This window comes from Lycium ferocissimum, chromosome 2, assembly GCF_029784015.1.
Source record: "Lycium ferocissimum isolate CSIRO_LF1 chromosome 2, AGI_CSIRO_Lferr_CH_V1, whole genome shotgun sequence".
Classification (NCBI taxonomy): domain Eukaryota; kingdom Viridiplantae; phylum Streptophyta; class Magnoliopsida; order Solanales; family Solanaceae; genus Lycium; species Lycium ferocissimum.
Window position 1 is genome coordinate 64,249,145 of NC_081343.1, and position 25,897 is coordinate 64,275,041.

General features: G+C 33.6%; 3 protein-coding genes across 4 annotated transcripts; 2 read left to right on the top strand and 1 right to left on the bottom strand.

Moving 5' to 3' along the window:
* Positions 1–14: 14 nt before the first annotated feature.
* LOC132046762 (uncharacterized) lies at positions 15–7,785 on the bottom strand. Of its 2 annotated transcripts, none has more exons than XM_059437505.1 (3): positions 7,129–7,785; positions 5,489–5,676; positions 15–875 (listed from the first exon to the last, which is right to left on the bottom strand). In XM_059437505.1, the coding sequence occupies exons 1-3, from the start codon at positions 7,664–7,666 to the stop codon at positions 201–203; spliced, it is 1,401 nt and encodes a 466-aa protein (XP_059293488.1). In that variant the 5' UTR covers positions 7,667–7,785; the 3' UTR covers positions 15–200. The 2 variants fall into 2 exon arrangements, with proteins under 2 accessions (XP_059293488.1, XP_059293487.1); XM_059437504.1 differs by having other exon boundaries at positions 5,489–5,679; positions 7,129–7,783.
* Positions 7,786–9,444: 1,659 nt separating this feature from the next.
* LOC132046763 (uncharacterized) lies at positions 9,445–10,943 on the top strand. The gene has a single exon (XM_059437506.1). It carries the CDS (start codon positions 10,240–10,242, stop codon positions 10,702–10,704), a length of 465 nt encoding a protein of 154 aa, XP_059293489.1. The 5' UTR covers positions 9,445–10,239; the 3' UTR covers positions 10,705–10,943.
* An 8,776-nt stretch (positions 10,944–19,719) lies between these two features.
* Positions 19,720–20,578, top strand: LOC132048314 (uncharacterized). The gene has a single exon (XM_059439221.1). The coding sequence runs from the start codon at positions 19,954–19,956 to the stop codon at positions 20,395–20,397; it is 444 nt and encodes a 147-aa protein (XP_059295204.1). The 5' UTR covers positions 19,720–19,953; the 3' UTR covers positions 20,398–20,578.
* The last annotated feature ends 5,319 nt before the right edge of the window (positions 20,579–25,897 follow it).

A 25,897-nucleotide genomic window follows, 5' to 3' on the forward strand; every position in this document is an offset into this window, starting at 1 on the left:
TTGCAAGCCTTGGATACATCTCCTAACAAGGAGGTAATTGAAACTGCATTAGTATAGTAATAGGAGCAAATATTCATTATGGATTCTATGTACAAACATACAGTTTAGGAATTCTTAGAGCAGACTGGAGGATAGGGAATAGCTATTCACACCAATAAATAAGCGGAACGATAACTTCATAGAAATCTTACATCATAAGCTCATGCCACCTCAATGTCATCAATATCCAGCCAATCATTTGATTCTTTGCTATCAGGATTCTGCACATTTTTGTTTACAGAACCAATCTGGTTGACGGAACTGGTATCTCTAGACAAGTCAGCGGAGCTTTTCCTCAACTGGACCCAATCTTGCGAGTCCTTATCAGAACTGTAAACTACTTTCTTTGATTTTACAGGCACATCTGAATCATCCTCTTCAAGATCACTGAAGGACACATCCTCATCATCCTCGAAGGACATGCTGGTTTTATTGGTACCTGTAATTTCTGTGCCTTCTTCCTTTAACCAATCATCACCATCCTCTTCATCACTCTCCTCTAACTTAGTCACTGATCCAGAATGCAATATTTCATCTTTGCTTTGGGTAATAGGTCCTTCTTCAACCACAAGTTTATCAACTGTTTGATTTTCACTAATGACAGGGTGTACGTCGGTACCAGAGCCGGCAACAGTAGGTGAAGTGGCAACTTCCACACTAGACATGTCTTGACCTACATCTGCAGAGAGAGCAGCGGACGGGACAGCAAGCATCTCCTCATGTTGAGAGCCTTCCCTGTCAGTTGATTCAAAAGTCTCCTCCTTTGAGCAATCTTCTTCTACTGGCTTGGTTCGCTTATGTAACTCCTGCGCCAATGAGGCCCTGGCTTTAACTACCTGCACATAGGATTAGCATTTTCAGCACCAAAGATTAACAACAACTATTCTCAATATGAGGAATCAAGGGTTAGTAAGATGTAGACCACTTTTTAATAAGGGCGCACTCTGTTCATATGCTAACTAAAAGCAATCACTCTGTTTCAGTATTAAGTTTCAGCATTGGATTTGAACTCATTATATAGACTGTACACAGATAGATTATATTTTTCCTCCCTATTCATCCACACGCGCAACTACTGAATAATAAGCGGTACACATTGGGGACGCAGGGGATTAACAAGAAGCCCAAAGCAAATCATAGGATGCTGACCAGAAAAATTGTGAACCAAAAGTAATGCAATAAGAAGCACAACCTTGAAGCTTTCAGTTGCCAAAGAGAGGACAGGATAGAGGAGCAGACGAATTTCCACGCAGCAACATAAGCAGCAAAACAAAAGGAAGGAAAGATTTGTGGTGAAAAGACAGGTAGGAAGATGTTTCGACTAACTCTCCTGAAGACCCAAGCATCGAAATGGCATCAATACAATAAACATGCATAGTAGTGAAGGCCCAATAATAGTAACGCATCAGAATTGGGAAAAAGAATAATCTCTAATGGGTTGTCCAAATGAAGATGCAATTGGGACAGTAAAAGAAGGTACATATGACGCGCTCCAGCAATACTGGCATTGGTTCAACGATTAATAAGCTTAAAAGTCCCACTCAGGAAAAAGTTTTTCTGACCCATATTGTATTAAGAGAACTACTTCCACACACCCAAAAAAAAAAAAAAATCAACTCTGTACAAGAGTTGTTCCCCTAGGATCAAAAGAGGCCGGGCCAATTCTCTAGACCCCATAATTAACTATGATATGTAGTTCTCTCAATCACAGATTAATTTTTCTCGGTGGTTTCACATGGTCCCTGGCGCTGGCGGTGCAAGGGTGAGCTCAAGATCGAGACGCTCGGTACTGGTAGTTGGTGGGTGACTCTTGACCCCACACCCACTGCCGCCGGCAATGAAATCCAGTCTCTTTTTGGCTGCTGGCCAGGTCGCGAGATAGTATCACTCCAACTCTTGTCAAAGTATTTTGGAAAGCAAGAAGCGAAAAAAAAGTGACGAGCGTGTGTATATATATGTCTCTGTGTGTGTGTGTTAAATAGCAAGAAGGCCCTTAGCGAAATGCCGATCGCCTTTTTTACCCTTTAAAATAGATTTCACATTGGACAAAATTGTAGTTAAAGTATGTTTCCTAATATTAGAGCTTTAAAAAATCAACTCAAATTTTGATTATTAAATCTTTGCTTATTGAACTAGGTAGAAAGTCCCAATATTTAGAACTTCAAAATCAATTAAAAAAATTACCTTATATAAACTCCTTCCCCTTTCATACTCAATCAACACTCTTTTATCATTTACTTTAATGGGAGATACGAAATAGATCTGAGCCTATATAACTTCTATTTACTATAATCTTCCTTATTTAAACTATTTAAAACAATTAAAAAAATAACCCATTTGGGGTGAGAATTTTGTAGCACGAATTTCTGAAGCAAACTACAAATATAAAGCTTTTTCTTTTTGGACGAAAGTTTCAATATTTTTTAGGACACTGGTATATATATGTAAGATATATAGGTCCCGCGAGATTAAGTAGGGTTTAGTAAATAAAAGGGCTAATTAAAGAATATTGGTCAAAACTTATGAGGTAATTTTTAAGGCAATTAAGTAACTTCTCACTATGATGGAAAATGGAGAATTAAGTGGCTATTTTATGATCGGAGGTGTCCATGTATGATAAAGTGGCTGAGAAACGTAACGCGTGTCAACATGACTGGTCAGCGTGACACACGCCACGCACGTTGGACACTTGGCACACATGCATGATGATGGTTTGTTGCGCATGTATAAAAGGTGTTAGATTACATGTCTTAGATGTGCCACAGATGCATGGGTCGTCGGTTTGCATGTGTGACAGGTGTCACCCCTGCGTCGTGGCCGCATCACGCTTGCGCAACCGTCCTCCATCTATAAATAGTTCATTAACGCTGGTCTGATTATGGATTATGGAATAAATAAGTATTGAAGGTTACATAGTAGAAGTGGTACTAAGATGTGTGAAACTCTTTCTGTAAAGTAGCTCTTGTGTTGCTATTTATAATACTCCTAATGGATTGTTGAGTCAGTCTTAAAGAGCACAAGGAAAAAAAAAAAAAAAAAAACTTACCTCATTAAAAAAAAAAAAAAAAACCGGGCAGAGGGAAAAGCATCCTTGTGAGAGAATGGATGCAGTGTGGACTCACATGCTCCTTTGCGGTGAAAGGGTGAGCTCAAGATTGAGACGCTCGGCACTGGTGGTTGATGGCTGACTCTGTACCTCACACCCACCGCGCCAATGAAATCTACAGTCTCTTTTTGGCTGCTATTCGGGTCCCGAGATATCACTCCAGCTCTCGTCAAAGCCTCCAAATAGTACTTATCACACGCCATCAGGCAAGACTCACAAAATCTCCGTTAACCGCCGGAAAACAGAGAAACTGATGATTCTGATTTGGCAACAGAAACCGCACCTCCGCCCGGTCTGGAAGATGACCCGGTAACGCCGGTCTGATTGGGGAGGATATGATTGGAATTATTATTATCACTAACGTTCTTAGGATTAAGCTTTGCAAGAAAATCTTAGCATTTTTGAGGTTATCCTCGGTTAGCGGCAGAAAATTTGTTACGGCCCAGTGGATAACCTTGAAAATGCTAATGCTTTTCCACCGTAACTAATTTTCCGCCGACAACTAAGGATAACCACAAAAATGCTAAGGATTTTCTCACAAAGCTTAATAATGAGAATGTTAGTGGTACTAATAATTCCAATCATATCCTCCCCAATCAGACCAACGATATCGCGTCGTCTTCCAGACCCGGCAGAGGTGTTGTTTCCGTTGCCAAATCAGAATCATCAGTTTCTCCGCTTTCCGGCGGTTAACGGAGGTTCCGTTGTCGATGGCGCGTGGTAAGTACTATTTGGAGGCTTTGACAAGGGCTGGAGTCATATCTTTAGGACCCGGACAGCAGCAAAAAAGAGACGGTAGATTTCATGGCGGCGGCGTTAACGGCGGCAGTAAATGTGGGGTACAGAGTCAGCCACCAACCATCAGTGCCAAGAGGGGCGGAGCCAGGGTGGAGGAAGAACCCCCTTCGCCGGAAATTTCCATTGTATATGTAAAGTGAAATTTGATCTTTACGTAAATAGATTCCATATTGAACCCCTTGACACAACTAAGATGCTTAGCGCAGTGGTCAAGGGGTTTCAGGTTTCGTCATGGTCACGAAGGTCGCGAGTTCAACTCTGGCTCATAACAATATTTTTCATGCATAAGCCCAGATAGCCTTTTGCAGCATTAGTCCAAGTAAGGCCCAGATACCATATTCCAGCATTAGTCCAAGTAAGGCCCAACTTCCCAAGTATATAGTTGCTTATTTTACATTGTAGGTCTCTTATAAACAAATGTTTATGTTGACATTATAATTTTTTGATTATTTTAATACTAGCAAATTTTATAACAATTGTAGCATATTTAAACAAAAAAAATGGTAAATATTATCATTTTTATTCATATATTCTCCACCTTTTCCCGAAAATTAGGGATTACATTTAGATACTTATTATTTTTTTCCTCTTTCTCTCTCATTTCATAAATCAAACTATTTTTTTCCTACTCAAGAACCTTGACGATTTTCAAAGATAATATATGATCGAAGAGGTACTAATTCGAAAGAAAAAAATCAATTTAAAATAAAGTAGAAAACAGCAAAGTGAGAGAAAAAAAGCGCAATTTTTTTTTAAGAAGACTCGATGGAACAAGGCAAAAGTAGGAAGAAATATTAAAAAGGGCAATTGTTAAAATTTAGAGGGTTAAGGTTAATTTTGCTTTTGTCGTCCCGCCCCCTTTATCATCCTTTAGTTTTCGCATGTTTACTTTCATATTTTGAACCCCCCTGCTGAAAATCCTGCCTCCGCCACTGAGGGCCGAGCATCTCAATCTTGAGATCACCCTTTGACCACCAAGGAACATGTGAGTCCTAACTGTACCCATTTACTCACAAGGATACTTTTCCCTGTGCTCTTTAAGACTGACAATCATAGTAACACAAGAGCTACTTTACAGTAAGAGTTACGCACATCTTAGTCCCACTTCTACTATATAACCTTCAATACTTATTTACTCATAACCAGCCCATACAAAAGATGATCTTAAATGGGATGGAATGAGTGAACTGCCGACCTTATCAAAGAGAAGAAAAAAAGAATGAAAGATTTAACTATTGACCCTCGAAAAAGAAAGATTTAACTAGTGACCTTCCATTCATTAAACCCTAATCAGCCTTTCTCCAGGTCCAACACCAAATCCATTACACTACATTCTACTCATTAGGAACCATAGTAGATAGTGCCAATTGGTGTCATAAAGCAACAAGTCTAAAACAGTAAGTTATGCATGGAATGTCTTTTACTACCATTGCAGATAAAGCATTCATTTTCTTGATAAAAGAAAGAAAAAGGCATCATCTCAAGTGCTAAATAGATCGTAAATGAGAAATGGAACCATTACTAGCATTCCATGCACTGCCTTACCTGGGGTGTGGATAAAAGTTCCGCATCTTGTTTATCCAGTCTAGGGTGCAGAAGAACAAAGTAAATTTCCCAAAAGCGAGCCTCACTCATGTAACCTGGGCAGAGCTCAATCCTCAAAGCGGCCAGTCTTGGAGCAAGACGCTCGACAGCTAATGCATGCTCTTGTTGTGCATCAGACAAATCAAAATCTACTGTAATAGATAGAGCTAAATGCTTAGATATTCTGTTATTAATTTTTGTCACGCAGATCATACATTACACAATAACTACACTAGGAGTAGTGATATAGACAATATTTTACTACTAAACAAGATGGAACTTCAACCTCTCTGACCCCTATATACAAATTTGAAATACCAAATTAACCGTACCACAGCAATTAGCAATCTCTTATGCTATGCTTGATTTTGCAAAACCAACATATATATCAGAAACAGATCAGAGCAGCAGTGGTAGAAACCCAGTAAATGCAATCCTGCGTTAATCAAATTGGAACATAAATAAAGCTTCCATATTTTCTATCTTTGAAGCTGCTACCTAGTAATTAAAGTGTTTCAGTTTAAGGCCAGTTTGAATTGCTGGGTGATCTTTTGCAAGCTACAAATCTCATAAGAGTAGATTTAACCTTTAAATATGCTTGTTATCCGACAGTTTAGTTGTTCCGAAAATAGTTCTTTATGGAGAATAGAATTTAGCTTAATACGTGTGAATGACACTCTCCTTAAGCATATTTCGCCCACACAGTGAATAATATTATTAGGCTTATCCCCAGGATTCAACAAGCTCATCAAGATATAACTAGGAACAGAAACAACAGAAACTCATGAAAGAAAACTCATAGTACAAGAAGAGATCATAGGAAAAAGAAAAAATAATTTTGAAGAATTCCATATTAAAGTCTCCAAAGTAGTACCTTGCATATACAGGTGTTACTCCAACGGCTAGTTTGACTCCGTTAACGTAAGATAAAATAATTTACTAAATAATTATTAGTTTGTAACAAATAATATTAGAAAAAGATTACAAACCAATGATGGACATTCCTTTTTAAGATAACACTAATTTTTCCAACATTAGTTTCATATAATCTTCGGCTAAGAGAGGAAAGTCCTGCCATCGCCGAGAAATGTTGTAATTGCGCCTAAGCAGTCCAAACTATCATATTTAATCTGTGATGTCTCCCTTGAGTAACACTCAAACGATTGTTGTAGAGCATTCTAATAAGATAAACAGTTTTGCACACAGTAGTGAATACTGATATGAATAAGAAAAAAAAAAACGCAATGAAAAGACACAGTGCAGGCTCAAAATTAGATGAAAACAGAAAAGAGATAATGGTCAAAAACACACCTGAAGTATCACTTTTTTGCGAGTTTCCTACCTGAACTATCACCAACTATTGATCAAAATACACCTTAAGTTGACTATACCAAGTGTTTGAATACAATCGCCAAAAGGCGCGTGACAGCTTAATTTGCCCATAAAATTTCATCCACATCGCAGCTTACTCATTAATTTAGAGGGTGTGTTTTGATAAATAATTGGTGATAGTTCAGTAGAAACGAAAACACCTGATTGAGTGATACTTCAGGTGTGTTATTGACCATTATGTCAATAGAAAAAGAAGAAGAAAAACACACCTTCATCGTCGTCTTCATCGAGCAAAGGGAAATCCAACCAAGTCTCAGGATGCATAGCAATGTCCCTCACAAAAGCCACTACTTCCTCCGTAACACCAACTGCACCTTCCTCCGGTCCCAGTTGTAGTAAATTCGAGGCCATTTTGGTAATTTCCGACACTGGAATATTCTTCGAAAAATTAGATATCCCACTTTTGAATCTGCCCCCAATTTCAGCAATATCGCTCCGAAAACCCGCAATCCCATCCGGGTCGGATTCCTCGTCATCCGAATCTCGACCGGGTCCTGAATTGGGATCCATTAAAGGCTTGTCGGGTTCGGGTTGGGGCGGTGGGGCCAGAAATGAGGCAACTCCCCAAAATTGACGGGTTAGGGTTTTTGTCAGCTCTGAGAAGTCTTCCTTGACGCCACGTGACGGATCATCATCTGTTTGTTGATTCTCTGTGGAGTGATTGTGATTGGCGCTTGGAACGATGTCGTTTTCATCGTCATCGTCGAGTTTGAGAGAGTTGGCAATGGATCGAGCAAACCATGACATTGTAAGATCACGATCTCAGTTTGCCGGCGAAGACTAGTTTGGTTAAGACAGTTGTAGACTTTGGAATAGACAAGCACATACAGATAAGCCAGACAACACTACGTCGTTGTTTTGTGGTGGCCGCCTTATATGTGCTTAGTCACTCGCAACTAACCAAAAATAAATGGTAAATACTTATTCATATTGGGTGTTTATATCAAATTAATTGTTGAGTTACTAAATATTAAGTGATATAATATAATAAAGTAAATATATATACTAATTAATCATGATTAAGTGATAATTTTGTATATTCAATCACATATCATGAATTTATTATTTTTGTATGAACATTGTGGGTAAATTTCTACATGCTTCTAAAATTTTGGAAGAAAACGCCATAGTATGTAGATAATTGCACAAGTAAATATTTACTAGTATTTAAGTTTTATCCAATCTTATTTAAGTTATCATGATTAAGTGATTTAATGAAGTGAAAATGTACATCAATTAATAGTGATTAAGTGATAGCAATATATTTTCAAACACATATCATCTATCTATTTAAGTAGATAGCGGATGTTGATAAGTTTATTGTTCACTTTGCTGGGAAGCATCCCATGAACTGATGTACCTAGGGATTGGGAAAGAAAATTCTAATTCAATGAATGGATGGTTTTGGCAAGTCGATAAGGCTGATAGCACCTTCTTTTTTTTTTTTTGGGTCCAGCCCACAAGTAATTGAAAAAATTTAGTATTTTAAGCTTATTATGTGTTGTCTGCTATAATTCAATTGATCTCACTAGTTCATACCCAGTCCCCACATCTCAAATGAATATACTTTGGAGTTTATCAAGCTTGCAGGAAATTAGAAAACCTTATGGGACATCTTTTAGATAACAAGCTTGTGGGATCTATTCATCAAAAGAACCTTTCAACAAAATTGGGCCAAAATAATCAGCAAGGTATTTCCTTTCAGTAAATTGGTTACACTAAGTTTCTGATAATTTTTATAGTCGATCCCAATTTAATTGAAATTGGGGCATGGTTGATTAACCAACTAATTACTAACGTAATTATCGATGACTCTGATCTTTCCCCATACTAGATTAAACCTTGAAGTCTTGCAACCGTGTCTGGGCCTTGATAATTAGTAGTTGTTTGACAGTGCAGGTATTATTAATTAGTTTTTCCCATAATCATGCCATCTGATACCCCTATTATATATTTATCTGTCTGCGCCATATTGATTATCAATAATGCTTGATGAAAATAAATACGGAATGGTCAGGTTTATGCTTTAACCATATGTCAATTTCATAGATCTTCCCTAGCAATGAACCAGACGCAACATTTTTAATTTAATTTTGATTTAAGGACTCAAACAGTAGACGTCACTCTTAATCTTTTTTGGGCTTTCTGTTTGTAGTACTAAACCTATGAATCGCTTTGAAAAGGACCAATATGAGAAAACAAAAATGTCTAAACTATAGTATATAGTCTGAATCTAATGAGACATCTCATTTGTCCGTCCTCAAACTTACAGAAATTTGTCCTATTAGTTTTAATCGCTTTGAGGATGAGCAAGATGAGAGAAATAACAGTATCTGCGGTAAATTTTCAAAGGTGACTGACTCAAGAAATGACAATTAGTATCTGTTTTTCTTTTGGTTAGAGCAAGAGAGAGAGGAGAGAAAAATGACGTGTAATTTTCTCACTTTGACTACTGAAATTTGATGAATGGAAATGTGTTTTGTGCTTATTCTTCATATACAATTGACAAGACTTCCAATTATGTCCATTTCTTCGTGAAAATTAATACTTACTAGTATATTAGTAAAACAAGAATAATTCAACACCGGTATATAATTTTTCAGTATTTAAATCCAATAAAAATATCACTTGAGAATAGTATAGATTATCATTGTCATCTCGATTACGGCATGTTTCTTTTATAATTATATGTTGAACAGTTAGCTGTATGTGTATGGACATTGTCCACGCCTTCAGCCATAGTATAAGTCTCCTTCTTTCTTTCTCAATTTAAATAACTATTCGGTATTTGAAATTAACTTGCTTGACTAATTTAGATTCTTGTTTCATAGGGCCATGAAGAGCAGGGCGTTCCCTATATGAGGTTACTTCTTTTCCAAGGCTCGAACCCGATGACTCTATTCCGAGTCTCCTTTCTTTTTTGACAATATTAGTGATGTCTTTGGTCATCATCTCGTACATGGACATTTTATTTTGAATGGTTTCACAGCATTTGGGACTTGGAGGAGATACCCTGTGTCAGCCCAATCCTTTTGGAGCCCTTTTTTTATGCCCAATAAAAAATTATAAACACTCCACCAACATTAGTCTCTTCAATATTAAAACTTGGTTGCTTTAACTTCCACTCTTCAGCATCCATGTAATGTAATCTTTAATTAGTTGCTCCCCACTAGCCTATTTCCACTTCCTTTTTGCCATTCTTCTTGAAATCTTCTTATCCACCAGAAGTTGACTTTTAGATTTTGTCTATTTTTCCCCTGATTATATATAGCCTTGTTCATTAGCTTGAGCTCAATTACTATTAGTTGTTGAAGGTGAAAATGAGCACAAAGGAAAAGAAAGAAAGCGGATTTAAGAAGTGCATAAAAGCACCAATGAGAGTTCTAATTAAAGCCAGGGACTGCTATGTTAGGAGCCTGACGGATTGTTCTGGCAGAATTGGGTATGGCAGTGCCATTGGCTCATGTCCTGCCGTTACATATATCTCCTCTCTGCCCAGAAGTTTCAGCGTCAATTCGTCTGTTTCTAGTGGTGATGAAGATCTCAGGGAGCTAACGCGAATTGCTTCAACAAGAAATCTTGTAAACAAGGTGGAATTGGAGCCCCTGAGGCAAAAATCCGTTGTGCCTCGGACTCGTTCTGTTGCCATTGGAAGAATTGATGAAGACGAGCCCTGTGATTTTGGTGACGATGTCATGGCAAGCCCTGTGATTTTAGTGAATACAGATGTTTATCCCAGAAGTAGAAGTTATGCTGTTTCATCCAGAAGGGCGAGGATGATTTGAAGAAGAATCCAAAGAAGAAAATCTAAAAATTGGCTGGCTGTTGAGATATCAGCTAGTCCTTAATTAGTAGTGGCTTTGTTTTCACCTTTTTTATCTTCCTCCGGTTTTTATAGACTGCTTCCTGGATTGTAATTATTGTTTTCTTCCTATGTTGTCATCTACTGTTGCATACACTTGTTCACTTACTTGGCTGTCAACTCTCCATGTAATATACTCCCGCCAAGTAGTGACCTTTTAGGCTTATTATTTTGTTTCAAAATAAGTGGCATTTTAAGATTTCAAGAAGAAATTAATTCTATTCTTCCAAATTTACCTTTATTTATAATCAAGAATCATTAAATAACTTTTCTTTTTTTAAGCATTAATTAGGGGTAAGTTAGTAAAAATACTCATAATGTTCTAGGAGTAAGCAATTTCTTAAAGGGTGTGAATGAGCTAAAAGAGTAACTTATTAGGGAATAGAGAGAGTAACAAATAGTGCATTTTTATTTTCACTCTGGTTGCCTTTCCTCTTAATGTTCCTCTCCTACGTGGGGCTAATTTTGTGATTATAATCTTAGAGAAAATATTAATCAAGTTTCAGACAAATTAATAATGGCCTCATCTGCTTACGATTTAATGTGCTAAGAATGAAGGCTTTAATTTGATGCTCAGGGAATAGCTTTCATTGCACAACCACCACTGTCACCGTTAACCATCTCGATTGTTAGCTATTACCATTAACCACTACCTTACAATCCCCACCGTCAGCCTCCTCCACCAAACACGACTACCAAGCCACCTGCACTCAATTATCATCACTAACCACCATCACACGGTTGTCAGTTGTCATTACCGCTAGCTTTTGGAGTGTGTTTTATCAAATAATTTTCTTAACAGCACCATTAAAATTAACATTTTATTAATATAATATTTGATTATTGTTTTATTTGAATTTTTAAGATTAGTTAATTACTAAATAAAGCTAAATTATACACATAACGTTGAAAAATAAATATATACACATAACGTTGAAAAATAAATAATCTTAATTGTCTGGTATTTAAATTATAAAAATAATATCTTAATAATCTAATCCTAATGTCATCTTATCTTAACAAAAAAAACAAACAAGTCTTTAGAGCACTTTAGGTGTTCGTCCGCATTTAAATCTATATATAATATAAAGCTAGGCATAGACAAGGTGATGTGGCACCTCTCTATGGTCATCATTCCTATTTATCTTTTATCTCCTTTTTCTGACCTTTTTTATATTTTTCCTTCATTTTTTTTAATTAAAGAAATAACTATAATCTATCCTATTTAATGAGTTTCATTAATTCTGCCATATTAATTCATTGGGTTAATTAGTTATTGTTGTATACGATTGGTTTTCTTCAACAGATGGTATGATCGTTAACCCACCCCTCTTCCTATAACACTTTCCTTTCTCCATTCAATTTCATTAGTACCTCATTACTTCTATGTATAATGATCCGTTTCAATTGCTCTTTATTTTCAATATAAAAGAGTTGCTTAGCCTGCTTGGGTGCATTGCCATTACCTTTTGCATTACTGATCAATATGGAGTTTCCTTCTCTTTATTTATCCTAACTAGTGAATTTATTTGCACTTCGCACGGTGTTAAAAATCGTAGTAATAGATATTCAAAATAAACCTTCTCTAATATTTGAATATCAAAAAAAAAAAAAAATCCTTTTTAGTTTCAAATTATAATAGATTAAATTTCAAGTTTTAATTATTATTAAGTTTATAAAATGACCTTTTTGTAAATTTATTCGAGATAGAAGAGATAAAAATTATATTTGATTAAATTACAAATATAAATAATTTCATCAAAATTAGAGTTAAAAATGTGAGTTCATACGATCTTAGTAAATACGGTTGAGGAATAATTGTTTAATAGTTATATATAATTATATATCTTTTAATTTTTATTTTTAGTGGTGTTTTTTTACATCAAAATAATCTTAGATCTTCTTTTGGGAGTATAATTGTTGTGATTTTATCTCTTTTATATTCTCTAACAATAACAATGACTATATCACCTACACCTTGACGAAGCTTCCTTCTAAATTTGAGTACTCTCTCTATCACGTATTTGAACTCTTAATTTCTTGATGATTTATACATAACTCAAAGCATTGTAGACCTTTATTATTTTTGTACTTGTAGGCTGTAGATGTAGTACTACAACACAAGCTATTTAGTTAAGTATAATTTATATAATCTCTATTTATATTGTAGTAGTTAGTTTTAACTTTCAAGTCATATTTGAAGCAAGGTAAACTTAATCAATAACAGTTGAAATAACATTGTAGGAGTGAATTTGTTGTTATTGATTACAATCGTAATTTAAAACAACAAAATAATTTCTTAGTTGATTAACAATCGTTAGGGTGAATGAACAGAGTTTTATTGACGTTGCTGAACTTGAAAAGAAAAACAGTAATAACGTACAACACAAGATCAAAAAGAAAGGGCAAATCTTTATATGAGAAACAATTACATGAAACATTTCATCCCAAAAGATGTTAAAACTGTACATGATAGGCATTTAGAAGACATGAAATCATACAAAGTAAGGTATTAGAAAAACAAAAATATTGAAAAAGCACATAACCAATATGATGCAAACATTAAGAGTAAGGATGCAATAAAAAAAAATTGGCATAGAATAATCTAATGAAAGCTAACAGTACTGTTTGAAGAATACACAAGCACGTTGATCACAAATGGACGTGGATGATGGAATTAAGATGGGGAAATTTTGTAAACTTTATCCTCTTTTCTTTCTTATTTTTCCTCTCTTTCCTCAAAATCATTCTTATTTTTCCTCTCTTTCCTCAAAATCACTCATCACCTCTTAATTTATTTTCGCGCAAGATCAATAAAATTTTATTTTACTACAAAATTTATGCAAAATCACTGTAATTCTTTCTCTTTTTTTTTTTTTTAATCATCTAAATACTTCCATAACCATCCACCTCATTCATTACATATAGTATAACATTAAGGAGGAGAATAGGAAAATAAAAAAAGTGTCCCATGAAATTTTAAATACACTCACATCCGCTACTCTATCAAACTCATCTCTAGCATCCATGGCAGACCTTTTATTTCATCCTTATATTCATCAATTAAAGTTGACGCAACAGGGTGCGAATGTAGGCTTCCGGAAAATAATAGTGAATTCTTTACACGTGATTCGTTCCCTATCAATTCTTGCTAATCTTTGAAGGTGCAGACCCAAAAAAAAAAAAAAATGTGAGACAAAAATCTCATATGCATAAAGCTGGAAACAAAGCTGATTTTGAAGTGGGAGAGAATGTACGTGTGATTGAAATCAAAGTTCTACATGAGGAATATTTATAGGTTAAAGTTGGTTGCAATTAAATTTACATTATCAATAGTCTTAGTAATGGAATTCAACGTTACATAAGCGTTTGTATAGAAAAAGAAGTAAATGAGAAACTCATCAGTCATCAAGGTATGGAACGTGGGTATGAAACTTTAACGTTAATATGAAATTTTAATGTTAAACAATAAATGATAGAAATGTGTATTAATTTTCTTTTACCATCAAATAAGAGAAAAATTCAAACAAATGAGAAAAAAGATAAATAGGAATGGAGGCCATATGAGACATTTTCTAAAGCTTTATAATATATATAGATAGGATTATTAGAAAGAAAAGGAAGGAATTGAGGTGTGATTAAGAGGATTAATGAAGCAACTTTTGAGATTTTTAACATCATTTTTTTGCGCGGGTTGCCCTTCAAAGGGACTAGTCTTTAATTTTTGCCCCTCAAATTGCTAGTATATAATTTTTGCCCTTCGCCTAATATCATGGGGTTTGGGATTCGAACCCGGCTCAGTAAAAAAACGAAAATCGCAAGGCAGAGTTTCGTAGCAAAATTAGGCTTATTGGTGCAAAAATTTAGGTTTCATTTTTGCAAAATTTCACCGAAAAAAAAAGAAGTTTTTTTTTTTTTTTTTTGTTATGCTCGAAGGCAAAAACAAATCCAAATTCTACCTTGCGAATTTAAAAAAAAAAAATTTAGCGATGAAAGTGAATTTGGCGAAAGCAAAATTGGTTGAGAGAAAATTAAAGACCACCCTCGAAGAAAGGCAATCGTGCAAATTTCCCTTTTAACATAACACAAAAATAAAATTGAAAAAAATCTCACAATACCAAAAATTGAGAAAGTAGAAAGGGAGGAAAAAAGCCAAAAAAGATAAATCCTTAGTAAAAGAAATATGCTAGATCATCCTTTTTATAGACCACAATTATTATATATATATATATATATATATATATATATATATATATATATATATATATATATATATATATATATATATATATAGATGAAACAAAATTAAGTGAGAAGGCAAAGAAAGGATTTCAACTTTATGGTTTCTGAATTTTCGAACAATGATTTTAAATGTTAATAACTGGGTTCTAAATCTAATACTTATATATCTGAATTTTGAAATGCTAATACATTGTTTGAGCAAAAGCTTCTCGAAGGCTCATATTCGAACTTCTAGCTCCGCCCCTGATAATAAGTGATAACACAACTTTCAACTTCCTCCAGGCATCGCAGTTCCCTAACTAAACTTGAAAAGAAACATCACGATTTTAGTATATTGTTGTGACATCTATGTAACGGATAAATGTAAATATTAAAAATAAGAGCAGTTTGTTAGAACATGAAAATGTATCATGCCACAAATTAAGTCGCTAAAAGGCCGCCTTCGTCAAAAGATCAATTTCAACCTCTTCGAACATCCCAGCATATGAAAGTTCTCAGAATTTGCATACATTTTCTTCTGCAAGTAACAAATAAAATAGCAAATATGACGTGATCTATGAAAAGTGAAAAGTACTATACGTAGAACTAACCTGGTGAACTAAGTTTATGTATATTGTGGTGTACCCATTCAAATTTCCTAAGCTGGAGCTGTGGAGCATAAGTGCAAGGATATATATGGTGGTGTACCCCTTTCAATTCCATTACTCTATTAATTACGTGATGAAGTTAATTTTCAAATTCTTAATTATCTTTCAGTTTTCAGATTAATGGAGAGTTAATACCGCCAACTTTTCCCCAACTGATAGTGGGCAGTTTCTTATCAGTGCAAAACAACACAACTTTTGAGAGTCTAGCATAATTACAGAAAACATAAATGAAGAATGAATAGAGAGGGAAACTGCAAAATAATACTTAGGTAAAAAGATAAATGGCAATGCTCACTTGAATGTGTCCCATCAACGGTTACGAATGTGAGCAGGTAGTGTTTTTTACAATGAACATTCAGCATTTAATTGCAATAACTAATTTATGCTTGCATTGAAATAGGTTTATATTCCATGAATATATCTAATTTCTTATCAGAAAAATGGTGTAAAAAGCCCAAAAAAACCACAAAAAAGATAAATATGAATGTCAGAAAGTGCACACACACCTCGTTTTAGCTTTTTTATTATATATATATAGATATAGATATAGATTTATCCTAATTATAAATATAATTCGCCCTCGATTTCCTTTTTATATTGACTCCTATTTTTAGGTATGATTCTACATCTTTTTAAATTTTCTTAGTTGTGCATCTATAAATTCACTCAATTATTATTTTTCCTCTCCATTTTTCAAAAATATTTATAGAATTAAGCAAAGTTAATCAAGGAAAAGAAATTTCATGATTTTGCAGAAGAATGACAAATTCTGCAAAAGAGATTCGAGGAGGACAACCGGAAGTTTAGTGTGGAGAAGAAAGTAAGTGTTCTATTAATATTTTTTTTCCATATTTTTATTTGGAGTCTCCACACATATTTGTATCTCTTGGTACTTTTTTTTCATTCAATTGATTCGAAATTGCTGTAGATTTCATTCTTTTTTTGAATTTTATTTTCTTGTGCTTGTGGCAAGGACTTTTAGAAGATGAAAGTGGATGAGAAAAATGATTGAATATATTTATTGAATATATTTTCTTGAAGGATGACAGATATAAGAATATCAATGGAATATTTAAGGAGAATGGAGGAGTGATACATATTGAAGGTTGTTATAATATTATCACTTATTTAAAGAAATTTTTTATTCATTGTTATATGTTCATTTCAATTGGATTATCAAGTGCTTATCAAACAAAACTGTAGATCAGTTTTTTTCATTTTTCCTTTTTTGTGCTTATTTTTCTTTTGGTGCTCCTTTTCTGTGTATTTTGTTCCTTTTCAATTATTTATGCATATTATTACTGTAATATGCTTATTTTTACTTATTGAAAAAAAATCCTTTAAGCTTAATGTAGGGATTAAAGTCTATGTTTCTTATATCCTTATTTAACTTATCAACAATAGAAAAATTATGTATTTTTCCTTTTAACTTTTTCCACTAAACCAATTTATTTTGAAACAAATAAAATTTATTTATTTGAAACTACAACAAAAAAAGGAAAAAATGAAACCAAGAGGACGAGGAATTAAAATATTATAGTTATAACAAAAGATGGAGTTTCAAAAATTATGCAAAATATTGACTTCAAAGGAAACAATGTTTTTGTATTTTCTCAAAATAAAATAAAATGTCGATGGTATACATTTATAACTAAGGGTCTCAATTATTTTGTTAAACATTTGAATACTTCAAAACTACATAATGTGAAGAGAACGCGATTGACAAAATTTTAGGTTTATTTATTTATTGAATTTCTCTTTGTATTTAGATATTCAAAAAAAAGATTCATTTCATAATTTAATAAGATTTTAATAACCGCGCGAATTGCGGACCAAATTACTAGTTCTCTATTATATCTAGCTAGGAACGACAATAAATACTCACTGATCATATTCATATTATATGTCTTTTAAGGTTTTTGTATAACTCTTAAGAAAGATAATTACATCCTTAATCAAAAGAATATTTGTTTATAGTACTCTTTATCTCCCCTCAAAAGTCACACTTAATTAATTAGCCCTACACTGAGTGAAATTGTAAATTTGAAAATGAAAACGTAATAAATGTACGTATTTTTGTACTTCTTAAACGTCAAATATTTTAAATTAATTTCAGTTTGTTAAACAAAAAATATGCAATCGAAAGGAGTACTGAAGTTATATACATTTTCTCATGAAAAGACGAAAATAAACTTTTTCTTTTAAACCTCAAGCCTTAGGAGATGACAAAGTGGAGGGCAGTTAAAAATGTAACCTCAATGATGGAGGTAAGAATTTTATTACTGAACTTCTACTCAATCTTCATGGGAAAGAAGATGAAACTCATATTCAATAAATTCTTTAATCTATCTATATCTCATGATTCATGTTCTTCGTAGTTCATACTTAATTGTTCAATGGCCACCAACGATTAATTTGAAAAGAATAAATTATTCAACTTTAATTTCAGAGAGTGCTGAATTTACATTTGCGCTGCTGATCAAGTTGAGATCTAGCAGAGCTGCTTTAAATTACCCTCTAAAATACCGTGGTGGCTCAATTAGCTTTCCTTTGACACTTTATATTACTTTCCTAAATAATTAAACAACGAATAGGAAGTGATCCCGTCAACCTTTTTTATTGGTCCTTTTTCTATAAAATAACTCTCGAGTTGGCCAAGCCAACTTCAATCATTTCGCATATTTTTGTGCAAATTTATTTTTTAGAAATGATACAAATCGATACTCCAATTGACTTAGTAATGCATTCATAGAAAATCATGAAAATATTATAACAACACATATTGAGACGCATACATCATACAAGACCAAAAAAAAAAACACACAACATTACTTTCAACGACAATTGACATACATGGATATTACAAGTTGTCTCCAAACGTCTAACTTTTTTACACATTATATAATTAGTTGCTTTCATATATAATCACACGTAAATAGCACACCAATAGTATTTATCTGGCTGTGCCATCTCGATATATAATCAATTAAGGATGAAAACAAAGGTGATTATACTTTCACCATATGTCAATTGCATGGATCTTCCATCAGCAAAGTACCAAAATCATCCACATTTTATATATGGATTTATTTGTAGTAACTAGTTCGCCATTACATATATCAAGCTGTATTTGCCACATGGAAGTACTCGGCCTAAATAATCTAATACTAGGAAATCTCGTCTGTCCGTCCTAGAGGCAACTTACAAGAATTTCTCCAAAACTGTTACAAATAGCATATGTTGGCATACAATATGATCAACATGAGAAAACAAAAATGACGATACTAAATTTTAAACGACGACTGACTCAGAAATGGTTATTATTATCTTCTTTTTATCTCACATTGACTAGGGAAGTCTGAAATTTGGAAATTTGTTTTGTATTTTCCTTTTCCAAATGCAACTCCAAGTCTTCTAAATTGTGTTCCTTTCTCCCTTGTCATTAACATAATAGTAATGCGATAATTCAACTTTAGCGTACTGTTTAACAAAAAATATACTTAAGTGGGTCATCATTGTCATCTGGATTGCGGCGTGTATCTTTTTTAAATAGTAACTATATTGAACATTAAGCTGTATTTGGACATGGTCCACTCCTTCAGCCATAATTTTTGTCTTCCTTTCTGTTCAGACATTATGAATTCTTCGCTCATGACGTCCCACATAAACCTGTTTAGAGTTAAAACTTTTAAACACTTGACAGTATAATTAAATTTTAAACGATCAGATCACCTCAATGATGATTATAATTAAGAAAATATATATATTATTTTTTTAAATAAGATTAGTAACTTGGAAAATATGGCATGTTATCTGCTACATTTACATTATTAGTGTATAAAGAGATTTAAGTGACACATTTTCATTTATTTTTTATTTATTCAAAAAGGAATGACAATTTTCTATTATTCGAATATAATTTCATTTTATCGTTAATGATAAGTTTTTCTTGATCATGCCACATGCGAACCTTCATCTTTATATCAATTCTGTCTGCCCAATCCTTTTCGAACCCCTTTTTATATTTCTATTATTTCTCCATCAAAGGCCACTCACGATATTCATATTTCATGCCAATCTGTCCCAACGAACAGATTATAAATACTCCACCAATATAGTGTCTTCAATCATTAAAACTTAAGTTGCTTTTTCCACTCTCCAAAGCTGTGCTGTTATCTTGCCTTTTTTTTTTTTTTTTTGCTCCTATCCTTCTTTGTTCTTGCATATTATACATTGTATATATCCACCAATATTATCAACATTTCTTCTTGATCAAAGTGAAAATGAGCACAAAGGGCAGCAAAGAAAGCAGAATCAAGAAGTGCATAAAAGCACCAATCAGAGTTTTAGTTAAAGCAAGGGATTATTATGTCCATAGCCTGATGGAATGTTCTGGAAGAATTGGATATGGTAGCGTTATGGGGGTTCCACAAATCTCAGCTTTGCCTAGAAGTTTCAGTGTTAATTCGACTGTGTCAAGTAGCCGTGATGAAGATTTCAGGGAACTTATGCGAATTGCTTCGAGAAAGAGTCTTTTACACAGGCAAAAATCACTTGCTAAAAATGCAGTGAATATTAATGTGGTGCCTCGTAGTCGATCTGTTGCAATTGGAAGAATCGATGAAGACAAGCCTTGTGATTTTGGTGAGGATGTAATGGTGAATACAGATGTATTTTCAAGAAGTAGAAGCTATGCTGTTTCTTCTAGAAGAACAGGGATGTTCTGAAACAGAGTAAAATATTTGGAAGAAGGAAACAAGGCTAGCTGTTGCAAAATTATCTGCTTAACTGTTTCTTGGTTTGTTTTTGTTATGGTTTCTTTTTCCCTGTTGTCATATACTTTTGCATATACATGTTCACTTTTGCTGTCAATTCTCTATGTAATGAACTCAACATCTTGCTTTCTCAGGTTGCCCCGCTTCTTCCTGTTCTTATGTTCTCTTAACCTAAAAGATAGTATTCAATACGTTTTATAATAAGTGGTGTTTTTAGAGCTTTTGACCGAATATATCCCTATTATTTTATCACAACTTTCATTACATCCTTAAAATATTTCATTTAACCAAGAACATCCTTCAAGTTTAAAAAAATGACCAAAAACATCCTTCCATCAACTTTTCCATCTTCTCTAACGGAATAACCAGCATAGAGACTCAACATGGCCAAACTATTACTGTGGTCCAAGTCTGCCGGCATCATATAATTTTAGCTAACTCCTGATATGAATATATACTCACAACATCAAAGAATTGGATGGAGCTCCTTCAAATATTTGAATATAAAAAGACAAAATATTGTTACTATCTTTTTTTGTAAGACAGGTAACATACATGAAAAAATTTAAACGAGGCAGCAAAAGGATTGCTATAATATTTATATACAAGATGCATGTTGTTACATGGATGATGAAGTTCTTCTGTCTGATATTTGATCTTTCCTTTCTTTACCTTTTCATTATTTCGTTATGTCAGAACATCAATTTTTGATGATGAATTGTCTCTACCAATTCATTTTTATAGGTTCTTGTTGTACCCAGAATTGGATTTGGTATTCGTTTTGAACTACGGCTTGACTTACTCTAAATTGCGATTGATCAAGTTAGAAGCTGAAATTGAAATCTTCATTTAAGAATGACAAATCAACGCAGAACTTAAGAAGAAGAAAAAAACAGACTAAGTCAGTTTTACGGTGTCTTCCTGTGGATACGCTTTTACATTTTTCTCAAAACAGAGGAGAAGAGGGAAGACTATTACATGATCTAATTCATAATAGGCACAGTGACATTTCTACATTTCTTTCTCAAGCTTCAGCAGATTCTGTTTTTGATGAACTTCCTATACCAATTCCATTTTCTAGAATCTTTCTGAATTTAGAATTGGGTTCTTTTTGAGATGTGATGTGCTCTTCTACTAGATTGCAGCTGATAAATCTAAAAATTGAAATTTGAAGTATATGTATTGTCAGCAAGAAAAAAGATCATTCAGTTAGAGAAGATGGAAAAGTTGACGGAAGGATGTTTTTGGTCACTTTTTTTAAACTTCAAGGATGTTCTTGGTTAAGTGGAATATTTTAAGGATGTAATGAAAGTTGTGATAAAATAATCGGGATGTATTTGGTCAAATTCTCGGTGTTATTACCTTTTTATTTTGTTTCAAAATAAAAATTAAGAAGACATTGATTTTTCCTTCCATTTTTACCCTTATTTAGATAAGTGGAGTTTTATTGTTTCCTTTTTCAAGTCATTTGATTAAGGATAAGTTAATAACACTTTTTACTTCTAGGGTGAGTAATTTTCTTTAAGGGATGTGCCCAAGCTAAATGTTATGAAATGGACGGAGAAATTCATTGCCTTTTTTTTTTTTTTTTTTTTTTTTTGGCTGAAAGTATTCCTTTGTCCTTTAAACTACAACTAAACTACTATAATTGCTTGAGAAAAGTAAATACTCCTATATTTAACTAGTAGACTTTTTTTGTTAAGCTATTTCTAATAGTTGAGTGACCACATAATCAATCACGCGTCTTTCAGTAATATTTTAGCTTTAGCCTAATCTAAGTGACACTTTGTGCTATTCTAACATACACTGTTGATTTAATCTATGTTTCAAGTTTTTCTGAGAAACTCAATATTGATTAAACTAACAAAGTTGTTTATAAGGTTGAAATGAAATTACTAAGTGTCACAAAATTTAATATTTGGAATCGAAAGCTTATCATTATCCTACTTTAAGTCACTGTAACTCTTGTCTTGTTTCTGCCATTAGAGTCCATCAATTAGCACTCATGGGTGAACACTCTTCACACTCTCAGTACTCTTTCTTCTCCTTAAACCCTGTTTCCGTTACACTTTTAATCCATGCATAAATTTCCCCATCTCTTACTAACTCTTATCGCCACACCATCCAACCTCCATTTAATTTACTTAACAAATAAATATTTGGGAGGTGGTATGACATAAAGAATGGTAAAGAGATTTGAAATAACAACAAACCCCCTCAAAAATGTTTGTTGGGCTACTTTTCCTCATTTATTACTGTAATATAGTTAAATAAGATATTCAAAGTCGGTCTTAACTGATGTTGACAAAAACCTCGCAGGCAATGAAGTTTTTCATAGATATTAAGATAATATATAAGGATAATAAATGTCGACATTTAAAAGTTTTAACTTAGTTAAGCCACTTGTTACTAGAGGAGGTAAGCATAAATTTTGACAAGTATAAGCGAGACACCTTGCTTTATATTAATTGCAGAGGATAGGTCAGAAACTGATCCTCGAATCCAATTTGTGAAAATAACGTGCCTTAAATTACAGTAATGATTTTCAGTTGTCTACTTCCATTGTCAAGCGTAATCCAACCATTACAATTTTAAATAAAAAATCAACTGATAAGGGTAAAATAATTATCCCACGTATGGCAAGGTTGATGTATTGGGTTAAAAGTTCTTGCCTAACTCTTTTTAGGTGTCATAATTCTATTTTTAATATATTGATCGAAGTTGACGAGATCTTCTAACTTTCATCATAATTTTTTTATAATAGGTAATTTTATGACTATAATCTATGAGAAAACAACAAAGATTCAGACAAGTTCACAGTGATGGCCTAATCGTGATAGGAGCAATAATTAAGAATTAATGGCTTTGATGATCCTTGTTTAATTTGTCAATTGCTCAGCCGCCATGCTGGGGGCGCAAGCATTCTTTTAGAGTATTTGGATAGTTTAATAAAAGGCACTTTGCATCCACATATAATCATGACAGGTTCCATTTAATTGCTATATTAACTGCAGCATTAGCTAATTCAGCAAATCATAATGACTTGCACCTTTCGTTTATGCCCCCGACTACCCAAGGTGCTGAAAGGGACATCATACAAATAATGGGAGCTGGATGTACATCAATACAGAAATTTAGAAAAATAAAATTGATTTAATTTACATATATTGACAGTATTATAAGAATTTTACACATACTATTAAACAGGTCATTCGTCTTATGTTTTCAAATTATTAATTTCACTTATTATGAATAATTATGTTATATTTTTAGGCGATGCTAAACTTACGCTATCTATCTATATATAATAGCGAGTATAAGCCAGGTGACATAAGCCTTATTCGTAATAACCATTCAATTTTGTCCTCCTTTATTAATTTATTTCTTGGGATTCTAAATTTATTGACGAGTTAAGTATTTTATTTTCACTACTATTTCTACTACTATTAATATCATTATTTTCATTTTTCATTATTCTACTATCAACATTATTAGCATTACTTTACCACAAATTTTAAATGGTTCGTCATCATTTCATTTTAGGATTTGTATGCGCTAAATTAATTTTACTTTATACATACTAATTACTATTTATCTTCACATAGTATACATTGTACTAGTTATTAAATTAGAAGCCCAAAGAATAATTAAAATAGAGGAGAAAATAACAATATTTTTTTAACTCTACCAGCCCACACTTTAATCGGTCCAGCCCAACCAAATACCCGGACCCGACCCGGTCCATTCAAAATATTGAAACATAGGGTTTCATCACTTTTCTTTCCTAACCAGCGGCACAAGCCTCTCCTCATCTCTCTCTTTCATCCATTTCAAGCAAAACATAGATCCTCTTTCAACCATGGCAGATGCCAAAAATACCATTTTCGTGCAATACACAGTCCCTCTCTCTCCTCCCTCTCTCACTTTAAACGAAAATGGAAAATCTCAGAAATCCTTTTGTGTTCTTACAGACCTTGCATGGCTTAAATCGGGAGGGATAATTTATAGGTTGTCACGGGTTCGACATTGAAAGAGCGTTTTCCTCCTCTTTTTCGTTTTCTTGTGTTTGTTTCGATCCAAGTTTTAATGAGTTTCTTGTCTATGTGTAGGGTAGAATCTTGCTTTATCAGCCTTTCAGATCTTTTTGAGTACAAGTTTTAAAGGGTTTTTGTCCATTTCCCTTTGGGTCTGATCAATGTCACAACAAGAACCCTAACGTTCGGATTTGGTTTTTGAATTCAAGCTCAAAACCCCGCCCAAATCGAAACCCTAACACTTTTTTCCACCTATAAAATACATCCTTGAGTCATAGCCGAAGGGGGGTTTTTTTTTTTTTGAGGAACGGGGGGAATTCTCTAAAAATACCAAAAAACAACAGTCTTGAGTTTTCTTTTTTTAATCTGGTTTTGAACTTTAAAAATCAGAAAAACACTTTTTGTTGGAATATGGGAATTGTGACAAAAGATTAAGTTCTTGACGATTCATTAACTCTCGCCGCTATTCGGCAAAAGCATTTCAACTACTTCAGACATACTTTAATTTTGACTCGAGTTTCGAATCTGACCATACGAGAGAGTAGATTCGAGGCCTTGACGCCCCTTTCACTGTACCACAAAAAGGTAATCTCTTCTTCGTCTTAGCTTATTTTCATTCTAGTAGTTTAGTTTGTTTATGAGTTTTGTGTGAATTGATTCAGTAGTAGTTTCGTTAATTTAGACAGCCTACTGTGTTAGTGTAATCGGAGATACGTTGCCAATATTTAAATAATGTTCATGCATTGCTAGTTTAATTTAATTTTCGAGATGTGTTAGTTATGAGATATTCTGTCTTGTTGAATTCTGTTAGTCGAAATTCTGTTAGCATATAGAAACCATGTCTTAATGCCTCGTTATTACTATTTATGATTCGAGAAAATATGTCTGTGTCTTCTTATTTCGTGTGGCTGCTATAGCTGAAGAATTGCGAATAGACATTATGTTCCATGTCAAGTTTCATGTAAAACTCATGTTTCCGAAACCTCGGCTATTTCTTATTTTGTTAAATGTAAGAATGGATATAGGAATTGGCTTAATTGTTTTCTTATCTGGTTGAGCGTGCTGGAGTGTATCGAATAGAGATCATGTTTTTTTAGGATCCTCAAACGATGTGTCATTTGAGCCAAAGCAATCCTCCCATTTCCCTCATTCCTTTTGGTTCTGTTCAATATAGTGCTTAATACTTTAACTTGCTTCAGTTTGTTGGCTGCTTCACTATTCTTTTTTTTATTTTTTTATTTTTTTCTTATATGTTGTGCCGCCTCTTATTCCCTTTTCTTTCTTTTTCATCTAAGTCCGGCTGCTGCCTTCTTATTTTTGTGTTTGAAGTGTAGGCCTCATGAATCCTCAATATACTAATTCTTTTCCTTTTCATTTTCTTCTTTGCTTGAACTGGGAATTTCGAATCCCAAACATCC